We start from the raw sequence: 22,142 nt of genomic DNA, 5'->3' as shown, positions 1-22,142 counted from the left end.
GATGGAGATATGGCAGAGGATAATATGGAGTGAAAGCAAGCCAGAGGAGAATGCAAGAATGGATCCATGTTATGCTGGAGGGTTTCCCATCAGTAAGATGTTTGACAGATGGACACAAATGTGAATAGAGAAGGTGCTGAATCAAAATGATTAAATGATAATTTTATTTGCAAAAAAACAATGATAACAATATAGTTAAGCCAAATAATTCTTTCGAATAATCATCTTTCATGCATGAACAATTTATAGTACATTGTGATAAAACATGATCAAATATAAAAAAAACTCAAAATATTAATGCATGAAATTTATAGTTTAGGCAAAACATTATTTTTAAAAGGAACAACCTGAGACACAATTCAGAGACACACGTCTGATTCTGACTTTGATCAATCATGCCACAGACAAGCATTAGAAAGCCTGAAACAAATAATTTTCTTTCATTTTTATTTACCAAACTCTCTCCATTTCCAGGTGTAGTTACAGTAAATTGTTTACATGTCTTCATACACGCCTTTCTGGACATTCTTGACTGAACATGCAAACAAGAAAAACAGAATATTACTGGCATTGTCACATTCTTTTACCAGAGCCCTCAATGTTTTAAATTACCAACAACAATGCACACAAAAATACAAGATAAGGACTGATAAGGCATGCAGTTTTCCAGTTTTAAAAACGCTTGTGTGGATGCAGAACTTATAGCAGCCCTACTGAACAATAACATTTTTATTTAGAAAGGTAGACGACCATTGGACTTTACATTACTACAATTTACTTTAAATGAATAAATATTGGAAATGTGTAAACTGAAATATTCCTTTATTGCTCTTAACTTAAAACATTAATTATAATTTACCATCTATCATACAATTCTTAACATTTTGCACAGATGAACCACAACAGTAAATGAGATTCTGGGAGAATAATTCTAACCATTTTGTCTTCCTCTAAACGTGACCACTGTCACCGTTATCACCATGATGATGAGAACAACTCCAATGAAGAAAGCAAAACCAGTATAGAATGGAAATCCACTGATATGTGATACATCTAAAAAAAAAAAAATTGTAGTTAGGGTTTTAGCATTGTACAGATGTCAGACATTAGACATAGCAGGTACTGCTTACAAATACAAACATGTTGTTTAATTATAATCAGAACATCAAAGAGGCACCGCACTACAGTTGTTCCCACACTCCAGTTTTCAGCATCGTCAATCTGCTTCATACTGGCCATGACACCTCAATGGTCAGTCATCAGAGCACATTTGGATAATTACTATTCAGATTTAGATTGATTACTATTATTTACTATTGCTATTATTATTATTATTATTATTATTATTACTTAAGTACGTGTTAGAAAAGACTTTCCTTACACCATAAACATACTTATATGTAAAATGCGAACAATGTCACTGTCAAAAGTTGAAATAAATGAAGCATCTCACCAGGATTATAGAACGTGTAAGGGTCACTGATATGACGGATGTGACCTTGATGTTTGGTCACCTTGTGCACACAGATGAAGGATGTAGGTTGGGTAACTTTGAACTGAAAGAAGCACACTGCCTCCTCAGTGCAAGTGGGGTCACGCAAGACATGGGCCTTTTCACCATTCCTGATAGATAGCTCAAATGAACTATGGCTGGTTTTCATTCCAAACTGACAGATGACCACAACATTCTCCCTGCTTGTTTCCTGCTGATATATCTCCACAGTAGGATGGGGAATGTCTGAAAAACAGCGAACAATTTAATGACTGACATTTAGAATGTAGGGGTTCAATATTCAATGAATTCAATGAATGCTATTGAAAGATCTCAAGGGAAACTGGCACATACCTGGGTTTTCTATTGGAGCAGCTATATAAAACAAAGAAATCAAGAGATAAACAACAGAAGTAAATAAGAATTGAATTGTATAATTAACACAGCAAATCAAGATTAACAAAGTCAGTGTTAGATGCACCTACGGGCACAGAGGAAATTGGTCTGCCTAAATTATTCACAAAAACAACTGACAAAAATGGAATCAAATGGAAAACAAATGAATTTGTCAAACATTTAGAATGAAGAATACTGTATGTCAAATGTAAATGTGCCATATTTTGTCAATTGTGATTTTTCACCGCAATCGAAATTTGTCCTCCAGGCGCCCGGCGAGCAGTTGGGGTTAGGTGCCTTGCTCAAGGGCACCTCAGTCATGGACTCAGGTCTGGGAATTGAACCCACGACCCTTTGGTCACAAGACCAGTTCCCTACCACCAGGCAGGACCGGCGCCAGGACATATACAGTGGGGGGGCGTCAGAAAATTTCGGGGTGGCGAATGTAAGTTGTAGACCGGGGGGGTGACGACGTGTGATGATTGTTGAGCGGGCAAGGGGGCGCCGTGTAAAATAAATGGGTCTTATTATTTACATTGAGGGGGCGGGACACCTTGACTGAAGAATAACAATCTCTAAGCAGACTTAAGAAAATTGGTCTAGACTGTTGCAATCTCCACTTTGGGTATTAGATCAAAGGAAGATGATGGATACTAGAATAAAACATTTCTTAAAGAATTTTGTAGTTCCCCACTAGGCGGTACAGGTTAAACTCACAAAAGTTCATGACGAATTTCAAAGTAGATTTGTAGATGCTATTTTTACAATGTTGTGTAATCTTGGCTAAAAGCATAACATATGCATGTGTATGTAAAGACTTTTGAGATAAGAATCATGCACCCCTTGTTTGTTTGCTTTTATTTTAGTGCCGAGTACTAGAATAAAGCAGTAAGATTATAATCCATGTCTAAAATCACTTACTAGTTCCCCAGTATCTTCTTTTCCAATCGGGCTCTGAAGCTTAAATTCACAAATGCATGTTACAGCATATTTTTTATAATTATATATATTTTTTGTTTTTATTGTGTATTAATTTTTAGCTTTTTATTCCAGCTCGGTTGACAGTATTAGCAATAATAAAAAAAGTATTAAGATTATAATGCATGTCTAAAATCACTTACTAGTTCCCCAATATCTTCTCCAATAGGGCTCTGGAGCTTAAATTGGCAAATGCGACACAAAACATTTTGTACTTAATCCCTAGTATCTTCCCCAAAAAGGCTGTTCATCTTAAATTCTCAAAAGCATGTGACAGTGTGAAATTTGGTAATTAAATTCCTGCATTTGTACTTAACTTAAAATTCAACAGATCACATAACTAAAAATTACAAACATTTGGGTTGTTCAAGTTATCTCTGGATCATACACTATGAGTTTCTAGCCATTTTGTTTGTTGGGGATAACAGTTATGATTACCAATTATTCATTTTTAGCTTTTTATTCCAAGAATAAACGAGAAAATTTGTAGATGCAATTTTTACAAGGTTGTTGTAGTAATGTTTGTCGTAGGCAGGGGTGACAAATGTAAAGTAATGAATATTTATTAGGGATGCACCGAAATGAAAATTCCTAGCCGAAACCGAAAACCGAAAATGAGGAAACCAAGGCCGAAAGCCGAAAACCGAAACACCGAAATACATTATGCCAATTATTAGTAACATTGGATTTATGGCTAACCTCACTAAAATCAAGGCATTGCTATTCAAAGAATAAATCAACTACAAAATTTGATTTGAAAATATTTATTTAGCACTGACATTACAGTAATGCATATTATAAAATAAAATTTGTGGTGGGCCGTTAACGGCGATACCGCTGACAACGGCCGACCACTAATTAAATTTAACTCGCTTGCAGACCGTTTTTATCTGAGAGGATAAATATATGTATTTTATACGAGTTAAATTTAATTATAACTGACTGGCCTGAAAGATAAATATAAATTCTCTCATAAAAACGTGACGTGAGTTGCAACAACATTAAACAGCTCAGGTAAACACACTTCTGAGAAATGTCGTCTGCTCGGCAAAACATAACGGGGCTCAATGTGCTCTATTAGCCTACGAAATCCCTACGACAGAGAACGGCTGATCGTCTAAGGCAACGAGTTCCATAATTTTTGGTGTAATGTCCTTTGCCTCGGCGCCATCACTGGAAAACTTTTTTGCTAGCTTTATCCAAATAAGCGCGTGCAGGTGGCGATTTTTGCTTGCGTCATCACAGCACATTGTTTCGGCCGTGTTGTTTCGGTGATGAAAGTATTTCGGCCGAAAACCGAAAATGCAAATTTAAGCCATTTCGGCCGAAAATTTTCGGTGGCCGAATTTTCGGTGCATCCCTAATATTTATTCAAAAGGAAATAACACTACACTTATGCAGAGGAGGCAGAGGGGGGCTACACAAAATACAGACGGGGTAATATAGTGCGACAAGAATACAAGACAACTAAATGGAGACAACAAGTACGGGATCATAACAAACCAGAATGAGACTAACAGCAGAGAGGTGAACCATAAAACAATGAGGGGAACAGCGACTAACCGGGGAGAGAGAGAGAGGAGAAACACAAACAGATGTTACAATATTGAGGTTCATGTCCCTTTAAGAGACTTTAGTAAAAGTGCAGTTGATGTTAGTTCAGTTCTTCGCCTCGCATAACTCTGTTAACATCTACGGCTCACTCTCCCATGTTTCAGTGCTAGGCCATTTATCCCTATGTGATTTATCGCTGTCAATAAAGGAGAGATGCGTTGGAAACTCGACTTGGACTCCTGCGACTCACTCTGAAAGAAAAATATAAGTGAAGTAAACGCGGGTATCACCCTAGAGTTAGCTCTAGCCAGTTCTACCCAAGGAACTATAAGCTCCACTGGCTTCTGTCTACGGTCAGGAGTAACGTCAACCAGGGAGAAAAAAAGGTGACACTGGGGGCTCGTCCGGGATTAATCCGGCTTTCAGTGGTGAGTCACATGCAACTGATCATAACGAAGTGGCGAAATAAGCTAGAGAAAATACCTTAGCTAACGATACCAAGGCGGAATATGGCGGAGCAGAGGGAAAGTCCCACCGCAGAAGAAAGCCTCAGCGCAAATTTCACAAACTATAGCAACCCATTCATGTCTCTGATAACTATAAATGAGAATCACGAGGGACAGAGTCATTTTGACTATGGAAACGCTTCATTAAAACACAACAGCAATCCGTTTATTAAAAGCACAGAGCTACTTTCTCCCGCGCGCATGCACGCGCACAGAGCGAGGCCTGAACTTTTCCTGACCGACGGAGTTTTTCCCGCGCGCTCGCTGTGCACCAATCCGTTCCTTGTTAATATGGGAACCGCTACAGACGGCGCGAATGAAAACGAATGTTTAACCGGACTACAGAGTACTCAAAGCCCCGGTGGCAGAGTAGTGTATTCAATATATGAGCGCTCCGAGCTACCGAAAATGCCGTGCGCTACCGGTGTTAACCCCTTCACTCCCCCGATGCACAAATACAATGCAGAAAGCACACGCATTGTTTGTCCTGATGTGCCAGGTCAAGATTCCCTAAGTCTGCTGTGTACATGCGAGGTATGTGGTGTGCAAAATCAGCGTGTACTGCAACCTGATGGACATTGTCCAAAATGTCAAAGTCACCCACCTCAAGTATGTAATAACGCACAGGTCAGATATAAATGCACCCCTCATAATTGCGTTTGCCGCTCCTCATGTAACAAACCACCTATTTACACACAAGACGATTATTCCCCCAACTACAGTGGTGATGAATATAGCAGCCAAAGAGAGAGGGTTCCTGTACTACGCCCAGGGCAGTTTGATGGTTCATCGTCATGGAAAGAATTCCTGTATCGTTTTGAGAGCTGTGCGGAGGCTAACAACTGGACTGAGAATACTAAGGCCATCCAGCTCAAGTTTTGTCTAGTAGGTGCTGCTGGAGCTGTCGTTCATAAAAACCCGAGATCTGCACAGTGGGGCTACAGACAGATGGTTCAGCAGGTCGAGGCGGCTTACGGGCCAGCATCAGAGCATGCAGCTGCAGTGGCAATTGAACTGAGACAGCGCATTCGCAAGTCAGGTGAGGCCTTGCATACTCTCAGGGACGACATTTATGAAAAAGTGTCCATTGTATATTCAGACCGATCAGAAACTGAACAAGATAGCATTGCTGTGGAGGTGTTCACTAACGCGCTTGGGGATGCCGACATTATACAAAAGCTGCTGGAAAACAGACCACGCACACTGGCTAAGGCTTATGAAATTGCACACAGGTATGAGACCACAAGACGTGCAGCCACAAGTGTCACGCAACTTATGGCCACAAACACATATAAAAACCTTGAGCGGAAAAGCAAGACAGCTATAGTGCAAGATGGCAACGCTTTGAGACAGAGGGATGACAAAGACAGCATGATAGGAATAGGAATGCCTGCCGAATGGAGACACAAAGACAGCAGCCTCTCACCAGCCAGAGGTGGATTTAAAGGTGGGAAATGGAAAAATATCGACTGGGCTGAAATCAGATGTCACAATTGTTCTGGAATAGGGCACATGAAACAGGCCTGTCCATCGCCCAGAAAACTAGTTAAGCCCACTCCAGCTCCAGAAGTAAATAACCCGCACACACATCACAATACTCCAGCCGTGCTCACTGTGAAAAACGGCCCGGAAATGTGCATCCACGTGTTAATACATGACAGGGAGATAGTGGCGCTCGGAGAAATGTCCTGCCTCTTCACTACTTTAACGAGATCCACCCAGATGTTAAGCCCTCACTGCAGCAGTCTACTGTGCAATTCCTACAGGGCATCGGGCCCATGAACATTGCTGTGCTGGGAGAAGTTCATCTGCCCATCCAAATCGGTGGCCACGTGGTGAGTGTCAACTTTTTGGTGGGTGATGTAGCAAAGGACACTGAAATGATCTTGGGCCACCCATTCCTAGAGCAGTCTAGAGCACGTCTTGATTTTGGAAACAAAAAAATCATGCTGTTCGGGGAGCAGATTCCCTACTTTGACCCAAACCACAGACCTAGGGCCCACATTGTCAGAGTAGCACGTACAGCCACATTGGAGTCTGGGTGTGAGTACATCGTGCCTGGTAATGCCCACTTCCGCGGGCCTGAGAAGGGGGAGGTGGTGTTGAGCCCAACCAGGGGGTTCATGGAGAAGCACGGAGTGCTTGTGGCAAGAGTTGTTGTGAATGCTCAGTCAGCTATTCATATTCCCATCCGAATGTATAACCCTGGAGCTTCAGCTGTCACCATAAAGAGGGGTGCAGTGGCAGGGGTCCTCCAAACTGCAGAAGTAGTCCAAGGCCATTCTACTGTGTCCACAGGGTCCAGACCAGATTGTTCTTGCTTGGCTGCTGTTCCAAACCATCTACAAGATCTGTATACTGAAGGCGCATCTGTTTTAAGCCCAGAGGATAAAGCAAAGCTAGCCCGGCTACTTCAGGAATATGGAGATGTCTTTTCCACCGGACCTGGAGACCACACTGGTGCAGCATGACATCCAAACCCTGCCTGGTGCCCCAATAAAGTAACCTCCACGTCGCATGGCCTGGGAAAAACAACTTAATGCTGATCAGCAGATAGAACAAAGCCTTGAGTCAGGACTTGCATGTCGGAGTCATAGCAGCTGGGCATCGCCAATTGTCATGGTACGCAAGAAAGACCAATCCTATAGACTTTGTGTTGACTACCGATCCTTGAATGAATGCACTGTCAAAGATGCGTACCCCTTACCCCGCATTCAGGACACGCTAGACACCTTATCTAATGCCCGGTGGTTTAGTACGTTAGACTTGGCTGCCGGGTATTGGCAGGTGGAACTCACCCCCAGGGCCCGCCAAGCCGCAGCTTTCTGCAGTAGGAAGGGCCTATTCACATGGAATGTCATGCCCTTCGGTTTATGTAATGCACCAGCGACGTTCCAACGCTTGATGGATCGTGTTCTGGCCGGCATGCAGTGGGAGACCTGTCTGGTATACTTGGATGACATAATAATCCTGGGCAAAGATGCTTCAGAGATGCTAGAACGCCTTGGACAGGTGTTTGAGAGACTCCGCCAAGCAAACCTCAAGCTGAAGCCAGCCAAATGTTGTCTCTTTCGCCGACAGGTAGCATACCTTGGACATATTGTGTCTGAACACGGCATTTCCACTGATCCGCAAAAGATTTCAAAAGTGCTGGAGTGGCCACCGCCTTGCAATATCTCAGAAGTTCGTCAGTTTGTTGGGCTTGCTTCATATTACCGACGATTTGTGAAAGACTTTGCAGCAGTGGCGCAACCCCTTCACGCACTCACCAGAAAGTATGCCCGTTTTCAGTGGACAGCAGAGTGCCAAGAGGCATTTGAGGAATTAAAAAGTAGGCTTACCTCTGCCCCGGTCCTAGGCTATCCCCTTGACACTGGTAGCATTATTCTGGACACGGATGCCAGTGACTTCGGAATTGGTGCCGTCCTATCTCAAGTGCAGAATAACGAAGAACGTGTCTTGGCCTACGGGAGCCGCAGACTGTCTAAGACTGAGCAAAATTATTGCGGGAACTCTTGGCCGTTGTAGAATTCACCTCTCACTTTCGCCAGTACCTCCTGGGCAGAACCTTCACGGTACGAACCGACCACAGTAGCTTGCGTTGGCTCATGCGTATGAAGGAACCTGAAGGCCAGCTGGCCAGATGGCTGGAAAAACTTGGGGAATATGAATACGTCATCCATCGGCCAGGCGTTCAACACTGTAATGCTGATGCAATGTCCAGGCGTCCATGTCCGAGATCCTGCCCCTGTATGGTTCCAGATCCATCCTTGAGCAGCGAGCATTTCAGTGACCAAGCAGTACAGTGCGACTTAAGCAGCAGTGAAAAAGGGGACTGTCTTGTTTCTTCGGCTGAGTTCATGCCAGTGGGGGTAGACAAATCACTCAAGACAACACAATCCCAAGAGGTGGGAAATCACAGCAGAAGGGGGGAAGAGGCTGTCCATCTGATGGAAAAAGTCCACTGCATAGGGACAAGTGAGATAAGTCCTTTTCCAGGTTGGACTGCAGAGCAGCTGTGCGATGCACAGAAAACTGATCCTGACATCGCACCAGTGTGGAGGTGGTTAGAGGAGGGGAACCAGCGCCCCCTCTGGAAAGAAATATCATCTTGCAGTCCAGCCACAAAAGCATATTGGAGTCAGTGGGACAGATTGAACTTCAGAGGAAACATCATATTCAGACGGTTTTACAACTCTGAGAGCCCTGCATATCATCTACAAGTCCTACTACCACGGGCCTATCGTCACGACGTAATTAGGCAGATGCACGATGGACCTGTTGGGGGCCATTTTGGAGTAGAGAGGACCCTGACCCGTCTGCAAACCCGGTACTACTGGTATCAAATGAAGGAGGATGTCATGCTCTGGTGCCGCACTTGTACTAATTGTGCCGCTAAGGCTCGTCCCCCAAAAGCACCCAAAGCACCTATGGGTACTGTTCGTGTTGGGGCACCCATGGAGAGAATTGCTATTGATTTGATGGGCCCGATGAATGAGACAGAGAGATATAACCGCTATATCTTGGTTGTGCAAGATTATTTCACAAAAACTGTGGAAGCATAAGCTTTGCCGAATGACCAGGCTGTAACGGTAACGGTGGCTGTCGTTATGGGGCTCCTCATGTTTTGCACAGTGATCAAGGCTCCAATTTCGAGTCCGAAGTCTTTCAGAGAATGTGTGAGTTGCTGGGAATTGAAAAGACTCGCACTACCCCTTTCAGACCGCAGTCCGACGGACAAGTTGAACGTTTCAACTCCACCCTACAGAAGATCCTGGCCACTACGACTGAGCGTTGTCATTGGGACTGGGACATTATGATTCCATATGCTGTGATGGCATACCGGGCGACAAAACACAGCTCCACAGGATTCACACCCAACATGATGCTCTTCAGACGAGAAATAACAGAGCCCATTGACATAGCAGCAGGTTTGCCGCCGGGACCTGTGCAATCAGTAACCCCCCCTCAGTATGTCACCCAGCTCCGTGAGAGGCTAGAGCTTGCTCACCAAATTGCAAGAGAGGTGCTGGGACGTTCTGTTGAACGGGCCAAGAGACAGTATGACAAAAATGTTTGCAAGACCCACTATCAAATAGGTGATACTGTATGGCATCTCATCAAGGGCACTAAACGTGTGAGGAACAAAGTGAGGAAGTTCCTACCCTCCTATGAAGGTCCCTACTTCGTTCTTGGCCAACTTGATGACTTGGTGTATAGAATTCAAAAGAGCCCTAAAACTAAATGTAAAGTGGTGCATCACGATAAACTGAAAGTTTACCACTCCCGTGAACCACTGGACAACAGCTGGGTCTTCAAACAGAATGAGACATGGAAACCCTCAGAAATTCCACCACCAGAACTGGACATGGAGTCTGACCCTGACCTTTCCCACTTATTCGTTGATGAGCAAGTAGAGTTAGAACCATCCAACCTCACTCTGGACACTGACCAAATCCCTGCAGAAACCTCCAACAACTCATTGGGCATCTCCAGATCTGCTATGGACACTGATGCAGTTTGTAATAGTGGGGGTAGCACAGGGCAACCAGAAACAAAAAGGACTGTTACTGAACATTCTGCCGCCCACACACCCAAAGGGGATCCAAGAAGGTGTAGGAAAGCTCCAAACAGATATGGAGATTGGACTGATTAGAGGACTGAACCTAAACATGCCCACACTCACAAAAAAAAAAGATTTTGTTACTGCAATACACATTTGTTGTTGTAATCAAAAAAAAAAAGAGAGTTTTGTTACTGCAATACATATTTGTTGTTGTAATCGTAAAAAAAAACAAACACCAAGCACACTTGATAAGTTAACGTTCTACGTATTTTTTTTTAATCAAATGTATTTGGTTACTATAAGTTAGTTGGGGAGAGCTGTTTCACTATATAAAAGGAGAATTGTTTTTGATGTTAGTAAATATTAGTGCATGGTAGGGTTGTTGATGTTTCCTTCAGGATTGGACCTATGGAGTGCTTCGCTCAGCTGGAACACTAAGCCAAGTAGCTGGCTTGCTGCATTATGGACTCCAATCTACAGACTATGCCTTGCAAAAAGACAAACCCATAAGGACACACCAGGTTCTCTCCTCTTCTTCATGAAGTGGTGCACGCTTGGAAATGCTAAGGGACATTCACTTTAGAACAAAAGATGAGACGGTGAATATGTGGTGTGTGTGCTGGATTGGTGATATATGTTATACACCATCCAGAGTGGGGGTAGTGTTACAATATTGAGGTTCATGTCCCTTTAAGAGACTTTAGTAAAAGTGCAGTTGATGTTAGTTCAGTTCTTCGCCTCGCATAACTCTGTTAACATCTACGGCTCACTCTCCCATGTTTCAGTGCTAGGCCATTTATCCCTATGTGATTTATCGCTGTCAATAAAGGAGAGATGCGTTGGAAACTCGACTTGGACTCCTGCGACTCACTCTGAAAGAAAAATATAAGTGAAGTAAATGCGGGTATCACCCTAGAGTTAGCTCTAGCCAGTTAGCTCTAGCCCAAGGAACTATAAGCTCCACTGGCTTCTGTCTACGGTCAGGAGCAACGTCAACCAGGGAGAAAAAAAGGTGACACAGACAACAGACAAGAGACTTAACCAGACAACAACTGAACACAGCGAGTAAAAACTAAACTGAATGGCTAACTTGAGTAAAACATAATCGACTAGAAATAACCAGAGAACAAACCAGGAACATGAATCAGGCGAAAGGAGGAACAGGAATCCAACAGGTAAGAAGGCAAGGGAAGACTCACGCACAAACAATGACTGACACAGGAGTGTAGAACAGGGGTGGGTTTCCCGAAACGTTCGTAGCGCTAAGTACTTCGTAAACTCGTATGAAACGTACGAGGTTAAGAAGTACTTAGCGCTACGAACGTTTCGGGAAACCCACCCCAGAAGGGTTTAAATATACTGACAACATGACGGTGAAACGAGACACAGGTGGGAACAATGAGGAGAGGGGCGTGGCAGACAGAGGGAGAAACCATGGAACGGGGAAGCTAGGTGGGAGCAGGGAGGATAGAGGTGCTGGACGTGACGGTTGTGTGATATTGTTTATAATCATAACATATCCATGTGTATGTAAGGAGTTTTGAGTTAAAATCATACATCCTAGTTAGTTTTTATTTTAGTGATGAGTACTAATATAAAGCAGAAAAATTATATTCCATATCTAAAATCACTTACTAGTTCCCCAATATCTTCTCCAATAGGGCTCTGGAGCTGAAATTCACAAAAGTACACAACAGTGTGAATGTTTGTAAATTGAATTCCCCTTAAAATCCAACAATGCAAGACAAACAAACAAAAAAAAAACACCTGAATTAAATCAAACTAAATTAAATGACAAACATTTGGGTTGTTCACCCTGGATCATAAGTCATCAGTCTGAAAATAACAATTGTACTTATGATTATTAATTATTAATTTTTAGCTTTTTATTCTAAGAATATCCCAGAAAATTTGTAGATGCAATTTGTACATGGCTGTGTGATCTTGTCTATAATGATAACATATGCATGTGTATGTAAGAAGTTTTGAGTTAAAATCATACACCCTTGTTAGTTTGTTTTTATTTCAGTGCTGAGTACTTAAATAAAGCAGAAAGATTATAATCCATATCGAAAAATCACTTACTATTTTTCCAGTATCTTTCCCTCCAATAGAACTCCTTATCTTTAATTGGCAAATACACATCACAGCACATTTGAATAATTACATTTTGTAATGAAATTGTAGATTTTTAGCTTCAATTTGTTAAATGAACTTTTTAGTGCTGTGTATGATTACAAATTATGTATTTTTTGTGTTTCATTCTAGGAATATCCATGTGAATTTGTAGAAACTATTTAGCCATGGTTGTGTAGTCCAGGCTGGTATAAAGTCAGATGCATATGTATGTAAGGAGTTTTGACTTAGGAATCCAGCCCTTTTGCTTTTTTAGAATAGAGTAGTAAGATTATAATGCATGTCTAAAATCACTTACTAGTTCTCCAATTTCTTCTCCAATAGGGCTCTGGAGCTTAAATTGGCAAATGCACACCACAGCACATTTTTATAGTGACACAAAACATTTTGTACTTAATCCCTAGTATCTTCTCCAAAAGGTCTGTATTTAAACTTAACCTAAAATTCAACAATTAACAGTTAAAAGATTGACAGTTGTACATATGATTCCCAATTATTAATTTTTAGCTTTTTATTCTAAGAATTTCAAAGTAGATTTGTAGATGCTGTTTTTACAAGGTTGTGTAATCTTGGCTAAAAGCATAACATATGCATGTCTATGTAAAGACTTTTGAGTTAAGAATCATGCACCCCTTGTTTGTTTGTTTTTATTTTAGTGCTGAATACTATAATAAAGCATTGAGATTATAATCCATGTCTAAAATCACTTACTAGTTCCCCAGTATCTTCTTTTCCAATCGGGTTCTGAAGCTTAAATTCACAAATGCACGTCACAGCATATTTTTATAATAATATATATATATTTTGTTTTTGTTGTGTATTAATGTATATTAATTTTTAGCTTTTTATTCCAGCTCGGTTGACTGTTGTTTTAGTATTAGCAATAAAATAAAAGTAGTAAGATTATAATGCATGTCTAAAATCACTTACTAGTTCCCCAATATCTTCTCCTATAGGGCTCTGGAGCTGAAATTCACAAAAGTACACAACAGTGTGAATGTTTGATAATTGAATGCCTGCATTTTTTCCCCTTAAAATCCAACAATGCAAAACAAACAAAAAAAACCCCTGAATTAAATCAAACTAAATTAAATGACAAACATTTGGGTTATTCACCCTGGACCATAAGTCATCAGTCTGAAAACAACAATTGTACTTATGATTACTAATTATTATTTTTTAGTTTATATTCTAAGAATATTCCACAAAATTTGCAGATGCAATTGTTACAAAGTTGTGTAATCTTGTTTATAATTATAACATATGCATGTGTATGAAAGGAGTTTTGAGTTAAAATCATACACCCTTGTTAGTTTGTTTTTATTTCAGTGCTGAGTACTTAAATAAAGCAGAAAGATTATAATCCATATTGAAAATCACTTACTAGTTTCCCAGTATCTTTCCCTCCAATATGACTCCTTATCTTTAATTGGCAAATACACATCACAGCACATTTGAATAATTACATTTTGTAATGAAATTGTAGATTTTTAGCTTCAACTGCTAAATTAGTATTAGTTAAATGAACTTTTTAGTGCTGTGTATGATTACAAATTATGTAGTTTTTGTGTTTCATTCTAGGAATATCCATGTGAATTTGTAGAAACTATTTAGCCATGGTTGTGTAGTCTAGGCTGGTATAAAGTCAGATGCATATGTATGTAAGGAGTTTTGACTTAGGAATCCAGCCCTTTTGCTTTTTTAGTATTAGGAATTAGAATAGAGTAGTAAGATTATAATGCATGTCTAAAATCACTTACTAGTTCTCCAATTTCTTCTCCAATATGGCTCTGGACCTTAAATTGGCAAATGCACATCACAGCACATTTTTATAGTGACAAAACATTTTGTACTTAATCCCTAGTATCTTCTCCAAAAGGTTGTACATCTTAAATTCTCAAAAGCATGGGACAGTGTGAAATTCGGTAATTAAATTCCTGTATTTGAACTTAACTTAAAATTCAACAATTAACAGTGAACAGATTGACAGTTGTACATATGATTCCCAACTATTAATTTTTAGCTTTTTATTCTAAGAATTTAAAATTAGATTTGTAGATGCTATTTTTACAAGGTTGTGTAATCTTGGCTAAAAGGTTTCCACAGTTAACAAGCTTTTAAGGCCTGGTAATAACTTTGCCCTCACTCCATCATCAATGCTGTGTAGCAAATTCATGACATTTTTTGAAGAGAAAATTAGGAACATTCATGCTGGCATAGCCCTCACAAACTCCTCTTCTGACCCTGTTTAACAAAGTCCTCTAGTCAGCTGTTGCTTTTTATCTTTCACTCCAGTGGATACCACCACAGTAGCGATGTACATCAATCCGCAAAACCAACCTCCTGTGTTTTGGATCCTCTGCCTACATGCCTGGTTAAAGATTGTCTGCCCTCACTCTGTCCTCTCTTCACCAGGACTATTAACGCTTCCCTCGCCTCTGGCATTGTTCCCCTCTCACTGAAATTGGCTGCCATCACCCCTATCCTTAAGAAACCTGGTTTGGCTCCCAAGGACCTCGGTAATTACCGTCCCATATCCAACCTCCCTTTTCTCAGTAAGCTGCTTGAGCGTGTGGTTGCCACTCAATTAAAGGACTATTTATCATCTAATAATCTATTTGAGCAGTTCCAGTCTGGGTTCAGGAGTAACCACAGCACTGAAACTGCTTTAGTCCGAGTGATGAACGATCTTCTATTAGCAGCCGATTCTGGACTAGTTAACATCTTAGTTCTTCTTGACTTCACTGCAGCATTCGACACAGTTTGCCACTCTACACTGTTGACCCAGCTGAAACTCTGAACTGGACTATCTGATACGGTGCTATCATGGTTTGAGTCATACCTCTCTGACCGCCAGCAGTTTGTTTCCCTCAGCGGCTTTAGATCCACCTGCTCTGCTGTAACGTCTGGTGTACCTCAAGGCTCGGTCCTTGGCCCACTTCTTATAATCTACCTCCTCCCCCTTTGTAATATCATTCGACAGCATGGCCTCCAGTTCCACTGCTATGCTGATGACACCCAAATCTATGTCTGTTCCAAGCCCTCGGATCTTCAACCTCCTGGATCCTTGCTCAGCTGTCTCCATGATGTCAATTCCTGGATGGCAAAGAACTTTCTCAATCTAAATAATAGCAAGTCTGAGGCCATTCTCATTACCTCCTCACCCACTCTTCGGAAACTTGTTCAACCATCCATCTCAATTCCTGGATTCGTTACATCCACATCACCTACTGTCCGTAATCTGGGTGTTATCTTGGACTCAGCTCACATTGGAAGCCCATATCAATAACATTACTAAAACTGCTTTCTTCCATCTAAGAAACATCGCTAAACTCCGCCCTTCACTCACTGACTCTGTGGCTGAAACTCTTGTTCATGCTTTTGTTACGAGTCGTCTGGACTACTGCAATGCTCTGTTGGCTGGACTGCCGGCCAGTAAAATCAAGAAGCTCCAGCATGTGCAGAATTCTGCTGCCAGGGTCCTGACACGGTCTAAATCATCTGAGCACATCACCCCAAAACTGATATAGCTTCATTGGCTTCCCATCCAATACCGCATTCAGTACAAGACATTACTCTTGGTCTTCCGTTCACTACAGAACCTGGCCCCCGCTTACCTGTCCTCGCTAGTTTCACGCTACTGTCCTGCATGTTCTCTCCGTTCCGCTGATGCTCACCTCTTGGTTGTTCCCCCAGTCCGGCTACAAGGGTTCGGTGAGCGAGCCTTCAGCGTTGTTGGCCCAAAGCTTTGGAATTCGCTACCCATTTCCCTGCGTTCCTGCACTTCACTCAAGACTTTCAAATCTGAACTGAAAAAACTCCTGTTTCGGACTGCTTTTAATATTTCTTAATTGTTTTATATTATTTACTGCTGTACCTGACCTTTCTCCCATTTTATCTGTACAGTGTCCTTGGGTGTTTATGAAAGGCGCTTTAAATAAAATGTATTATTATTATTATTAGGGTTGTCCCGATCCGATATTTGGATCGGATCGGCCGCCGATATTAGCAAAAAATGCGTATCGGTATCGGATCGGCAGACACGAGAAAATGCCGATCCAGACTCCCGATCCAGTTTTTTTAAGTCCGATCCCGGTTTTCCTGCGCACCCATTTAGATAATCCATTCCAGTTTTTGCTAGTGAGAGTAAAATCCGGTCCGCATTTTCCAGCACACCTTCAGCACACGAGCGTAGTTTCTGCCCCAATTTAGCTCCGTGGCATCTCGGACCGCCGTGTAAATTTGAAGTTATCGGTCAGTTGTGTGGGATTATTTTACCTTAAAGGATGACAAAGACGAAGAGGTAGAGTGCAACATATGCCACAGTAAAGTCAAGCGTTGTGGTAAAGCTGTAAGAACTTTTAATACCACCAATCTAATCAAGCATTTAGCGAAATACCACCATAAACAACATGACGAGTTTCTAATGAAAACCGAAGACAAAAAGAAAGGTCCTACACAACTAACACTGGCAGAAACGTTTGAATTGAAGGGAGTGTATAGATGGGGATGGAGCAGCAAAGTGTGGAGTAGAAGGCATTTTGCTTTTAATTAGTTTACGATATGTGCACGGATTTTTTTTAAGCTTTGGTTTACACTTGTTACACTGATGGATGTTAATGTTAATAATAGACTATTTTCCACTCAGGTTGTGTGTGTTTTTTTTTATATAATTTACAATATTATTTGCACTTGTGGCTTTTTAATCCTTGGTTTACTGATGCTATTTCTGTTTGTTATTTAATATTTTGTCTATTTTGAGTTTATTAATTGCTAAATAAACAGGTCAGTTTTTCCTTACCAACCATTGTGTATTATTCAAACACACCTAATTCAGCTGGCTACTTGTTATCAAGAGTAAAACGCTTTTCAACATGAGTTTGACAACAAAGTAAGTTGGCTAAATAACTTTAAACTTTAATACATGCTCGGATAGGCCGGTATCGGTATCGGCCGATATCGGTATCGGATCGGAAGTGCAAATAAATATCGGTATCGGATCGGAAGTTCAAAAAGCTGGATCGGGACATCCCTAATTATTATTATTAAAAGCATAACATATGCATGTGTATGTAAAGACTTTTGAGTTAAGAATCATGCACCCCTTGTTTGTTTGCTTTTATTTTAGTGCTGAGTATTAGAATAAAGCAGTACGATTATAATCCATGTCTAAAATCACTTACTAGTTCCCCAGTATCTTTTTTTCCCATCGGGCTCTGAAGCTTAAATTCACAAATGCAGGTCACAGCATATTTTTATAATGATGTAAAAAAATGTACTGAAATTTTAGCTTTTAGGTTCAACTGCAAAATCTAATCTAGATTAATCTATATTAAAATGGCTCATATGCATGCTACCCAAGTAATGACTAAAAGTCAGTTTTTGAGATAGGGTTTCTTAATACAGAGGGTGCATTAGACCAGGGGCTCACCTCCTCTTTCCAAAATGCATCAATGACTGCTTGAGAAAGCTGTTCTACTTTGATATTTGAAGAAAAACATGCTCAATAAAATGTAGGCTACTCGTGTTCAACGGTTTATTCAGTTAAACATGAATTTGTAAGCCTACATACTGTACATTAAAAGGGGTTGATAACATGTTTATTCAGCTAAACATGATATTTGAAATGTAAGCCAACATTTAGTACATTTAACCTCATGGACGTAATTTGGGGGGGACTTTTTCAAAAGCCGGTTTTGGTCCTCTGCAGTTTTAACGGTTAATAAAAAGAAATATTTAAATAGCGACGAATCTAGCACTAAGACCATGCAGAAAACGACCGCTCCGAGCTCCGCTCCGGTAACACTTTACGTTCCTAAAAATGAATTTTCCATGAAGCAAACCTGGCGACTTCGTGGCTGCATCCCAGTAAACACGTACGATTTGTAATTCACAGGTTTGAAAACTCGTTCTCGCCCCTACTGTGCAATCTGGTTAGGAATACAGCAGAGCTAAACTATCAAGTTGAAAGTCATCATAGTTTGCTTACCCATTTTGACCCAGTTCCCAACCCAACTTTAAGAATAGATTAACGGCGATAATTTTTATATCGCCCGATAAGATTATCAAATTAACGACCGCCGTTAACGGCCCACCACTAATATTAATAAAATCAAAATCAACAACAAATCCCTCTTCTCAAACTGGGAAATATATATTATTCAAATACATCCTAGATCTTAAGTCAACAGTTTCTAACCATTTTCCTATCAGATGAAAAATGCTATGCATGTTTAAACAAACACTGAAAGGATTAGACTATGGAGCACAGTAAGGATTAAAATGATTTGTTTTCTTTAGACCATATATTTCAGGTTGCTCAAAAAGTGAGAAAAATTACTTACTAGGAACAAAAGAAGGATGTGTAACAGTATTAGGAGCTAAAAACAAATCAAAATGAAATTATAATTTTAACACATTTACTCAAATATCAGTATTAAATTTTATCTACATTGCTAAAAACCAATTGTTGTCTAGGCAAAAAAATTATATTTATCCAGTTAGCTTAGACCATTGTTAAAGCTTAAAATCAAGGTCTCATTTTCATTGTAGCAACATTGCTAAAGTAAACACAAAAGGTATCATGGACATTTTAAATCCTAGTGTGAAGTAAGCTAGAAGAGGTCTGTGCAGTTTATGTTGAGCGTCATTTGATACACATATTTAGAATATAAATGACAGTAAACAGAAACAAAATAACCAATTGTTAATGATATCAATAATATTTTAATTAAAAAGAAGGATATTGACATTTTAAAAATGTGAGAAGAATGACTTACAGGGTGTGGTATTAGATGTCATCCAATCAGGACCTGAAGAACATGGATACGAAATCACATGATACAATGATTGTATTGCACATTCTACATTTTAAGTTTTTTCATATCAATTTACAAACGATATTTAGACTAATGTGGCTTGGCTAGAAGCACAAAATTTAAGTAAGAAACTAATAATTTTTTGTCAATGTCATGGTATGGCAGGCCTCCTACTGGTTGCCTCCATCTACAGCAGCAGTTGTGTTGTTGTTGTGGTGTTGTGTTCGTCCCTCAGGTGGGCGGAGCCTGCGATCCATCTCACCTGAGGGTCGTTTGTTTGCCTATATATGTCTTGTCTTTATACCAGTTGACCGCTGGTCATTATATCCTTGATTTGGATCAAAGTCACGGGTTTTGGTTTGCACACTTTTTCTATTAAACCTTCCATTTTTCCTGAGATTTGGCGTGATTGCTTCCATTTTACATTCCTCACCCTACCCGTCAGTCAAACTTAAAAAAATCCTGTATTGGAGAATTCTATCTGAGAAATGTCCATGCAAGGTAGCAACAACTTCCAAAACAATTTATAAAATTTGTCTAAATGGACAACAATCTAACAATGCATGTGACAGTGTGACATTTAGTAATTCAATTCCTGCTGTGTTTTAAAGTTGAAATTTAACAAAGCAAAACAACCAAAAAATACACATCTGGATTGTTCAAGTAAATTCTGGATCAAATGTCATCAGTTGCTAAACACATTTGCTGTCAGATGATTACTGCTATGTATGATTAGAAATTATAGATATAGAGCTTCATTCTATGAATATCCATCTAGATTTGTAGAAATTTAGTATATTTAGAAGTATTTTGCCAAGGTTGTGTTGTCTACGTCGTAAGAAAATCATATACATATACAGTATGCAAGGAATTGTGACTTAAGAATCCAATCCTTTTGTTTTGTATTGGGAATTAGAAAAGAGAAGTAAGAGTATAATCCATTTATAAAATCACTTACTGATCCCCCAGTATCTTCTCCAATAAGACGGTACAGCTTTAATTCACAAAAGTACATGACAGTGTGAAATTTTGGAAATTGAATGCCTGCATTTTTTTCCTTAAAATCCAACAATGCAAAACAAATAAAACAATAAACCAAATTAAATCAAACTAAATTAAAATGACAAAAATGTGGATTGTTCACCCTGGATCATAAGTAATCAATCTGAAAATAACAGTTGTACTTATGATTACCAATTATTCATTTTTAGCTTTTTATTCTAAGTATATCCCAGAAAATTTGTAGATGCAATTTTTACAAGGTTGTGTGATCTTGTCTATAATCATAACATATCTGTATGTAAGGAGTTTTGAGTTAAAATCATACACCCTAGTTAGTTTTTATTTTAGTGCTGAGTACTAACGAAGTAGAAAGATATTCCATATCTAAAATCACTTACTAGGTCCCCAATGTCTTCTCCAATAGGGCTCTGGAGCTTAAATTGGCAAATGCACATCACAGCACATTTTTATAATGACACAAAACATTTTGTACTTAATCCCTAGTACAGGGGTGGGCAATTAATTTTTACAAGGGGCCACATGAGAAACCTGAATTGTGTCAGAGGGCCACACAAACGCATCGCAGTGGCTCCGCCCACCTCGCGCGAGCGAACGGCAGAGGCTTTTATACTTGCCGCGTCACATTCTGTGCAGTGTTGTCTGAAACGATATGTGTTAATGTAAAGAAACACCCCTCAAAAACAGGGGAAGGAACATTTACCTGACCAATTTTAATGTTGCTTTTTGTTTCAGATTTGAAAAGTGCTGGAATTTAGGCTAAATACTTGAAAATGCTTGAAATTGTAACTACTTCGTTTCACAACAGATATCTGTCTGACTGAACAGTTTTCTTGTATTACGTTAACAAATACGAGCCTCTTGTAATTCCAGGACGAAACATGAGAGAAAGCGAAGACGTTAAGATTGGGCGTTTTGAAAATAAACCACCATTAAATAATGTGATTAAAAGCGAATTATTTCGAGTATATGTATAAATATTAAACTTAATTAAGTTTAACGTGCTGGGAAATATTGAAATGGACCTTGAAAGTGACGTACAAGTGCTTTAATTCCACCTTGTAAAGATGTATAAACCCTGCAAACATGACTTTGTTCATCGACAGCGCGCCGCACACGAGCGGAGTCACCGCAATTGTCATTTTCGCCGCGCGGACCCTCGCGCCGCATCAAGTATAAACCAGGCTTAAACCTAGCTTTAAATCACTTCTACGGCACTTTCAAGGTCCATTTCAATATTTCTCAGCTGACTCAGGTTCTCTCTAAGCTCGGTTTCTGGAACGGAAAAGCCTGAGTTTTCGTTAACTCTGAGTTTACTTACCCGGTTTCGTCACTAAATCCGCTTTCTGGAATTACCCCCCTGTTCAGTCAACTATTTGTTGTGAATCGAAATACAGTCACAATTTCAAGCATTTTCAAGTACTTTAGCCTAAATTCCAGCACATTTCAAACCTGGAACACAATGCAACATTAAAATTCGTCACGTAAATGTTCCGCTGTTCGTGGAGGTTCGCGCGCTACGTTCATTCGCCTTAATTTGTCGCTGATCACCTACCTAACCTTACTGTTTCCCCATATATGGGGCTCTACAGCAGGGGTCGGCAACCTATGGCACGCGGGCCACCGTTGGCACGCCGAGGCATAATCAGTGGCACGCGACACGCTGGACCAGCATC

At 40.2% G+C, this 22,142-nt stretch overlaps 1 protein-coding gene across 8 annotated transcripts in view; it reads right to left on the bottom strand.

Annotated features, from left to right (window-relative positions):
* Positions 1-141: 141 nt before the first annotated feature.
* Positions 142-22,142, bottom strand: part of LOC143513050 (uncharacterized) — a 33,042-nt gene continuing 11,041 nt past the window's right edge. For 2 of the 8 annotated variants that reach the window (XM_077003990.1, XM_077003988.1), the window contains 17 exons: positions 20,847-20,882; positions 20,405-20,440; positions 19,408-19,440; positions 18,973-19,008; positions 14,389-14,424; positions 14,013-14,051; positions 13,559-13,594; positions 13,340-13,378; positions 12,927-12,962; positions 12,578-12,616; positions 12,128-12,163; positions 3,010-3,045; positions 2,810-2,848; positions 1,847-1,867; positions 1,454-1,738; positions 937-1,053; positions 142-532 (listed from right to left, as the gene is read on the bottom strand). In XM_077003990.1, coding sequence (XP_076860105.1) covers positions 495-532; positions 937-1,053; positions 1,454-1,738; positions 1,847-1,867; positions 2,810-2,848; positions 3,010-3,045; positions 12,128-12,163; positions 12,578-12,616; positions 12,927-12,962; positions 13,340-13,378; positions 13,559-13,594; positions 14,013-14,051; positions 14,389-14,424; positions 18,973-19,008; positions 19,408-19,440; positions 20,405-20,440; positions 20,847-20,882 — 938 coding nt within the window. In that variant the 3' untranslated portion in view covers positions 142-494. The remainder of the gene's footprint in view (positions 533-936; positions 1,054-1,453; positions 1,739-1,846; positions 1,868-2,809; positions 2,849-3,009; positions 3,046-12,127; positions 12,164-12,577; positions 12,617-12,926; positions 12,963-13,339; positions 13,379-13,558; positions 13,595-14,012; positions 14,052-14,388; positions 14,425-18,972; positions 19,009-19,407; positions 19,441-20,404; positions 20,441-20,846; positions 20,883-22,142) is intronic. The other 6 variants (XM_077003992.1, XM_077003993.1, XM_077003991.1 and 3 more) reach the window with 5 other exon arrangements.

This window comes from Brachyhypopomus gauderio, chromosome 4 (genome assembly GCF_052324685.1).
Source record: "Brachyhypopomus gauderio isolate BG-103 chromosome 4, BGAUD_0.2, whole genome shotgun sequence".
Classification (NCBI taxonomy): domain Eukaryota; kingdom Metazoa; phylum Chordata; class Actinopteri; order Gymnotiformes; family Hypopomidae; genus Brachyhypopomus; species Brachyhypopomus gauderio.
Note: the sequence above shows the minus strand (reverse complement) of the source record. Positions and strands in the feature narration are given on the sequence as shown.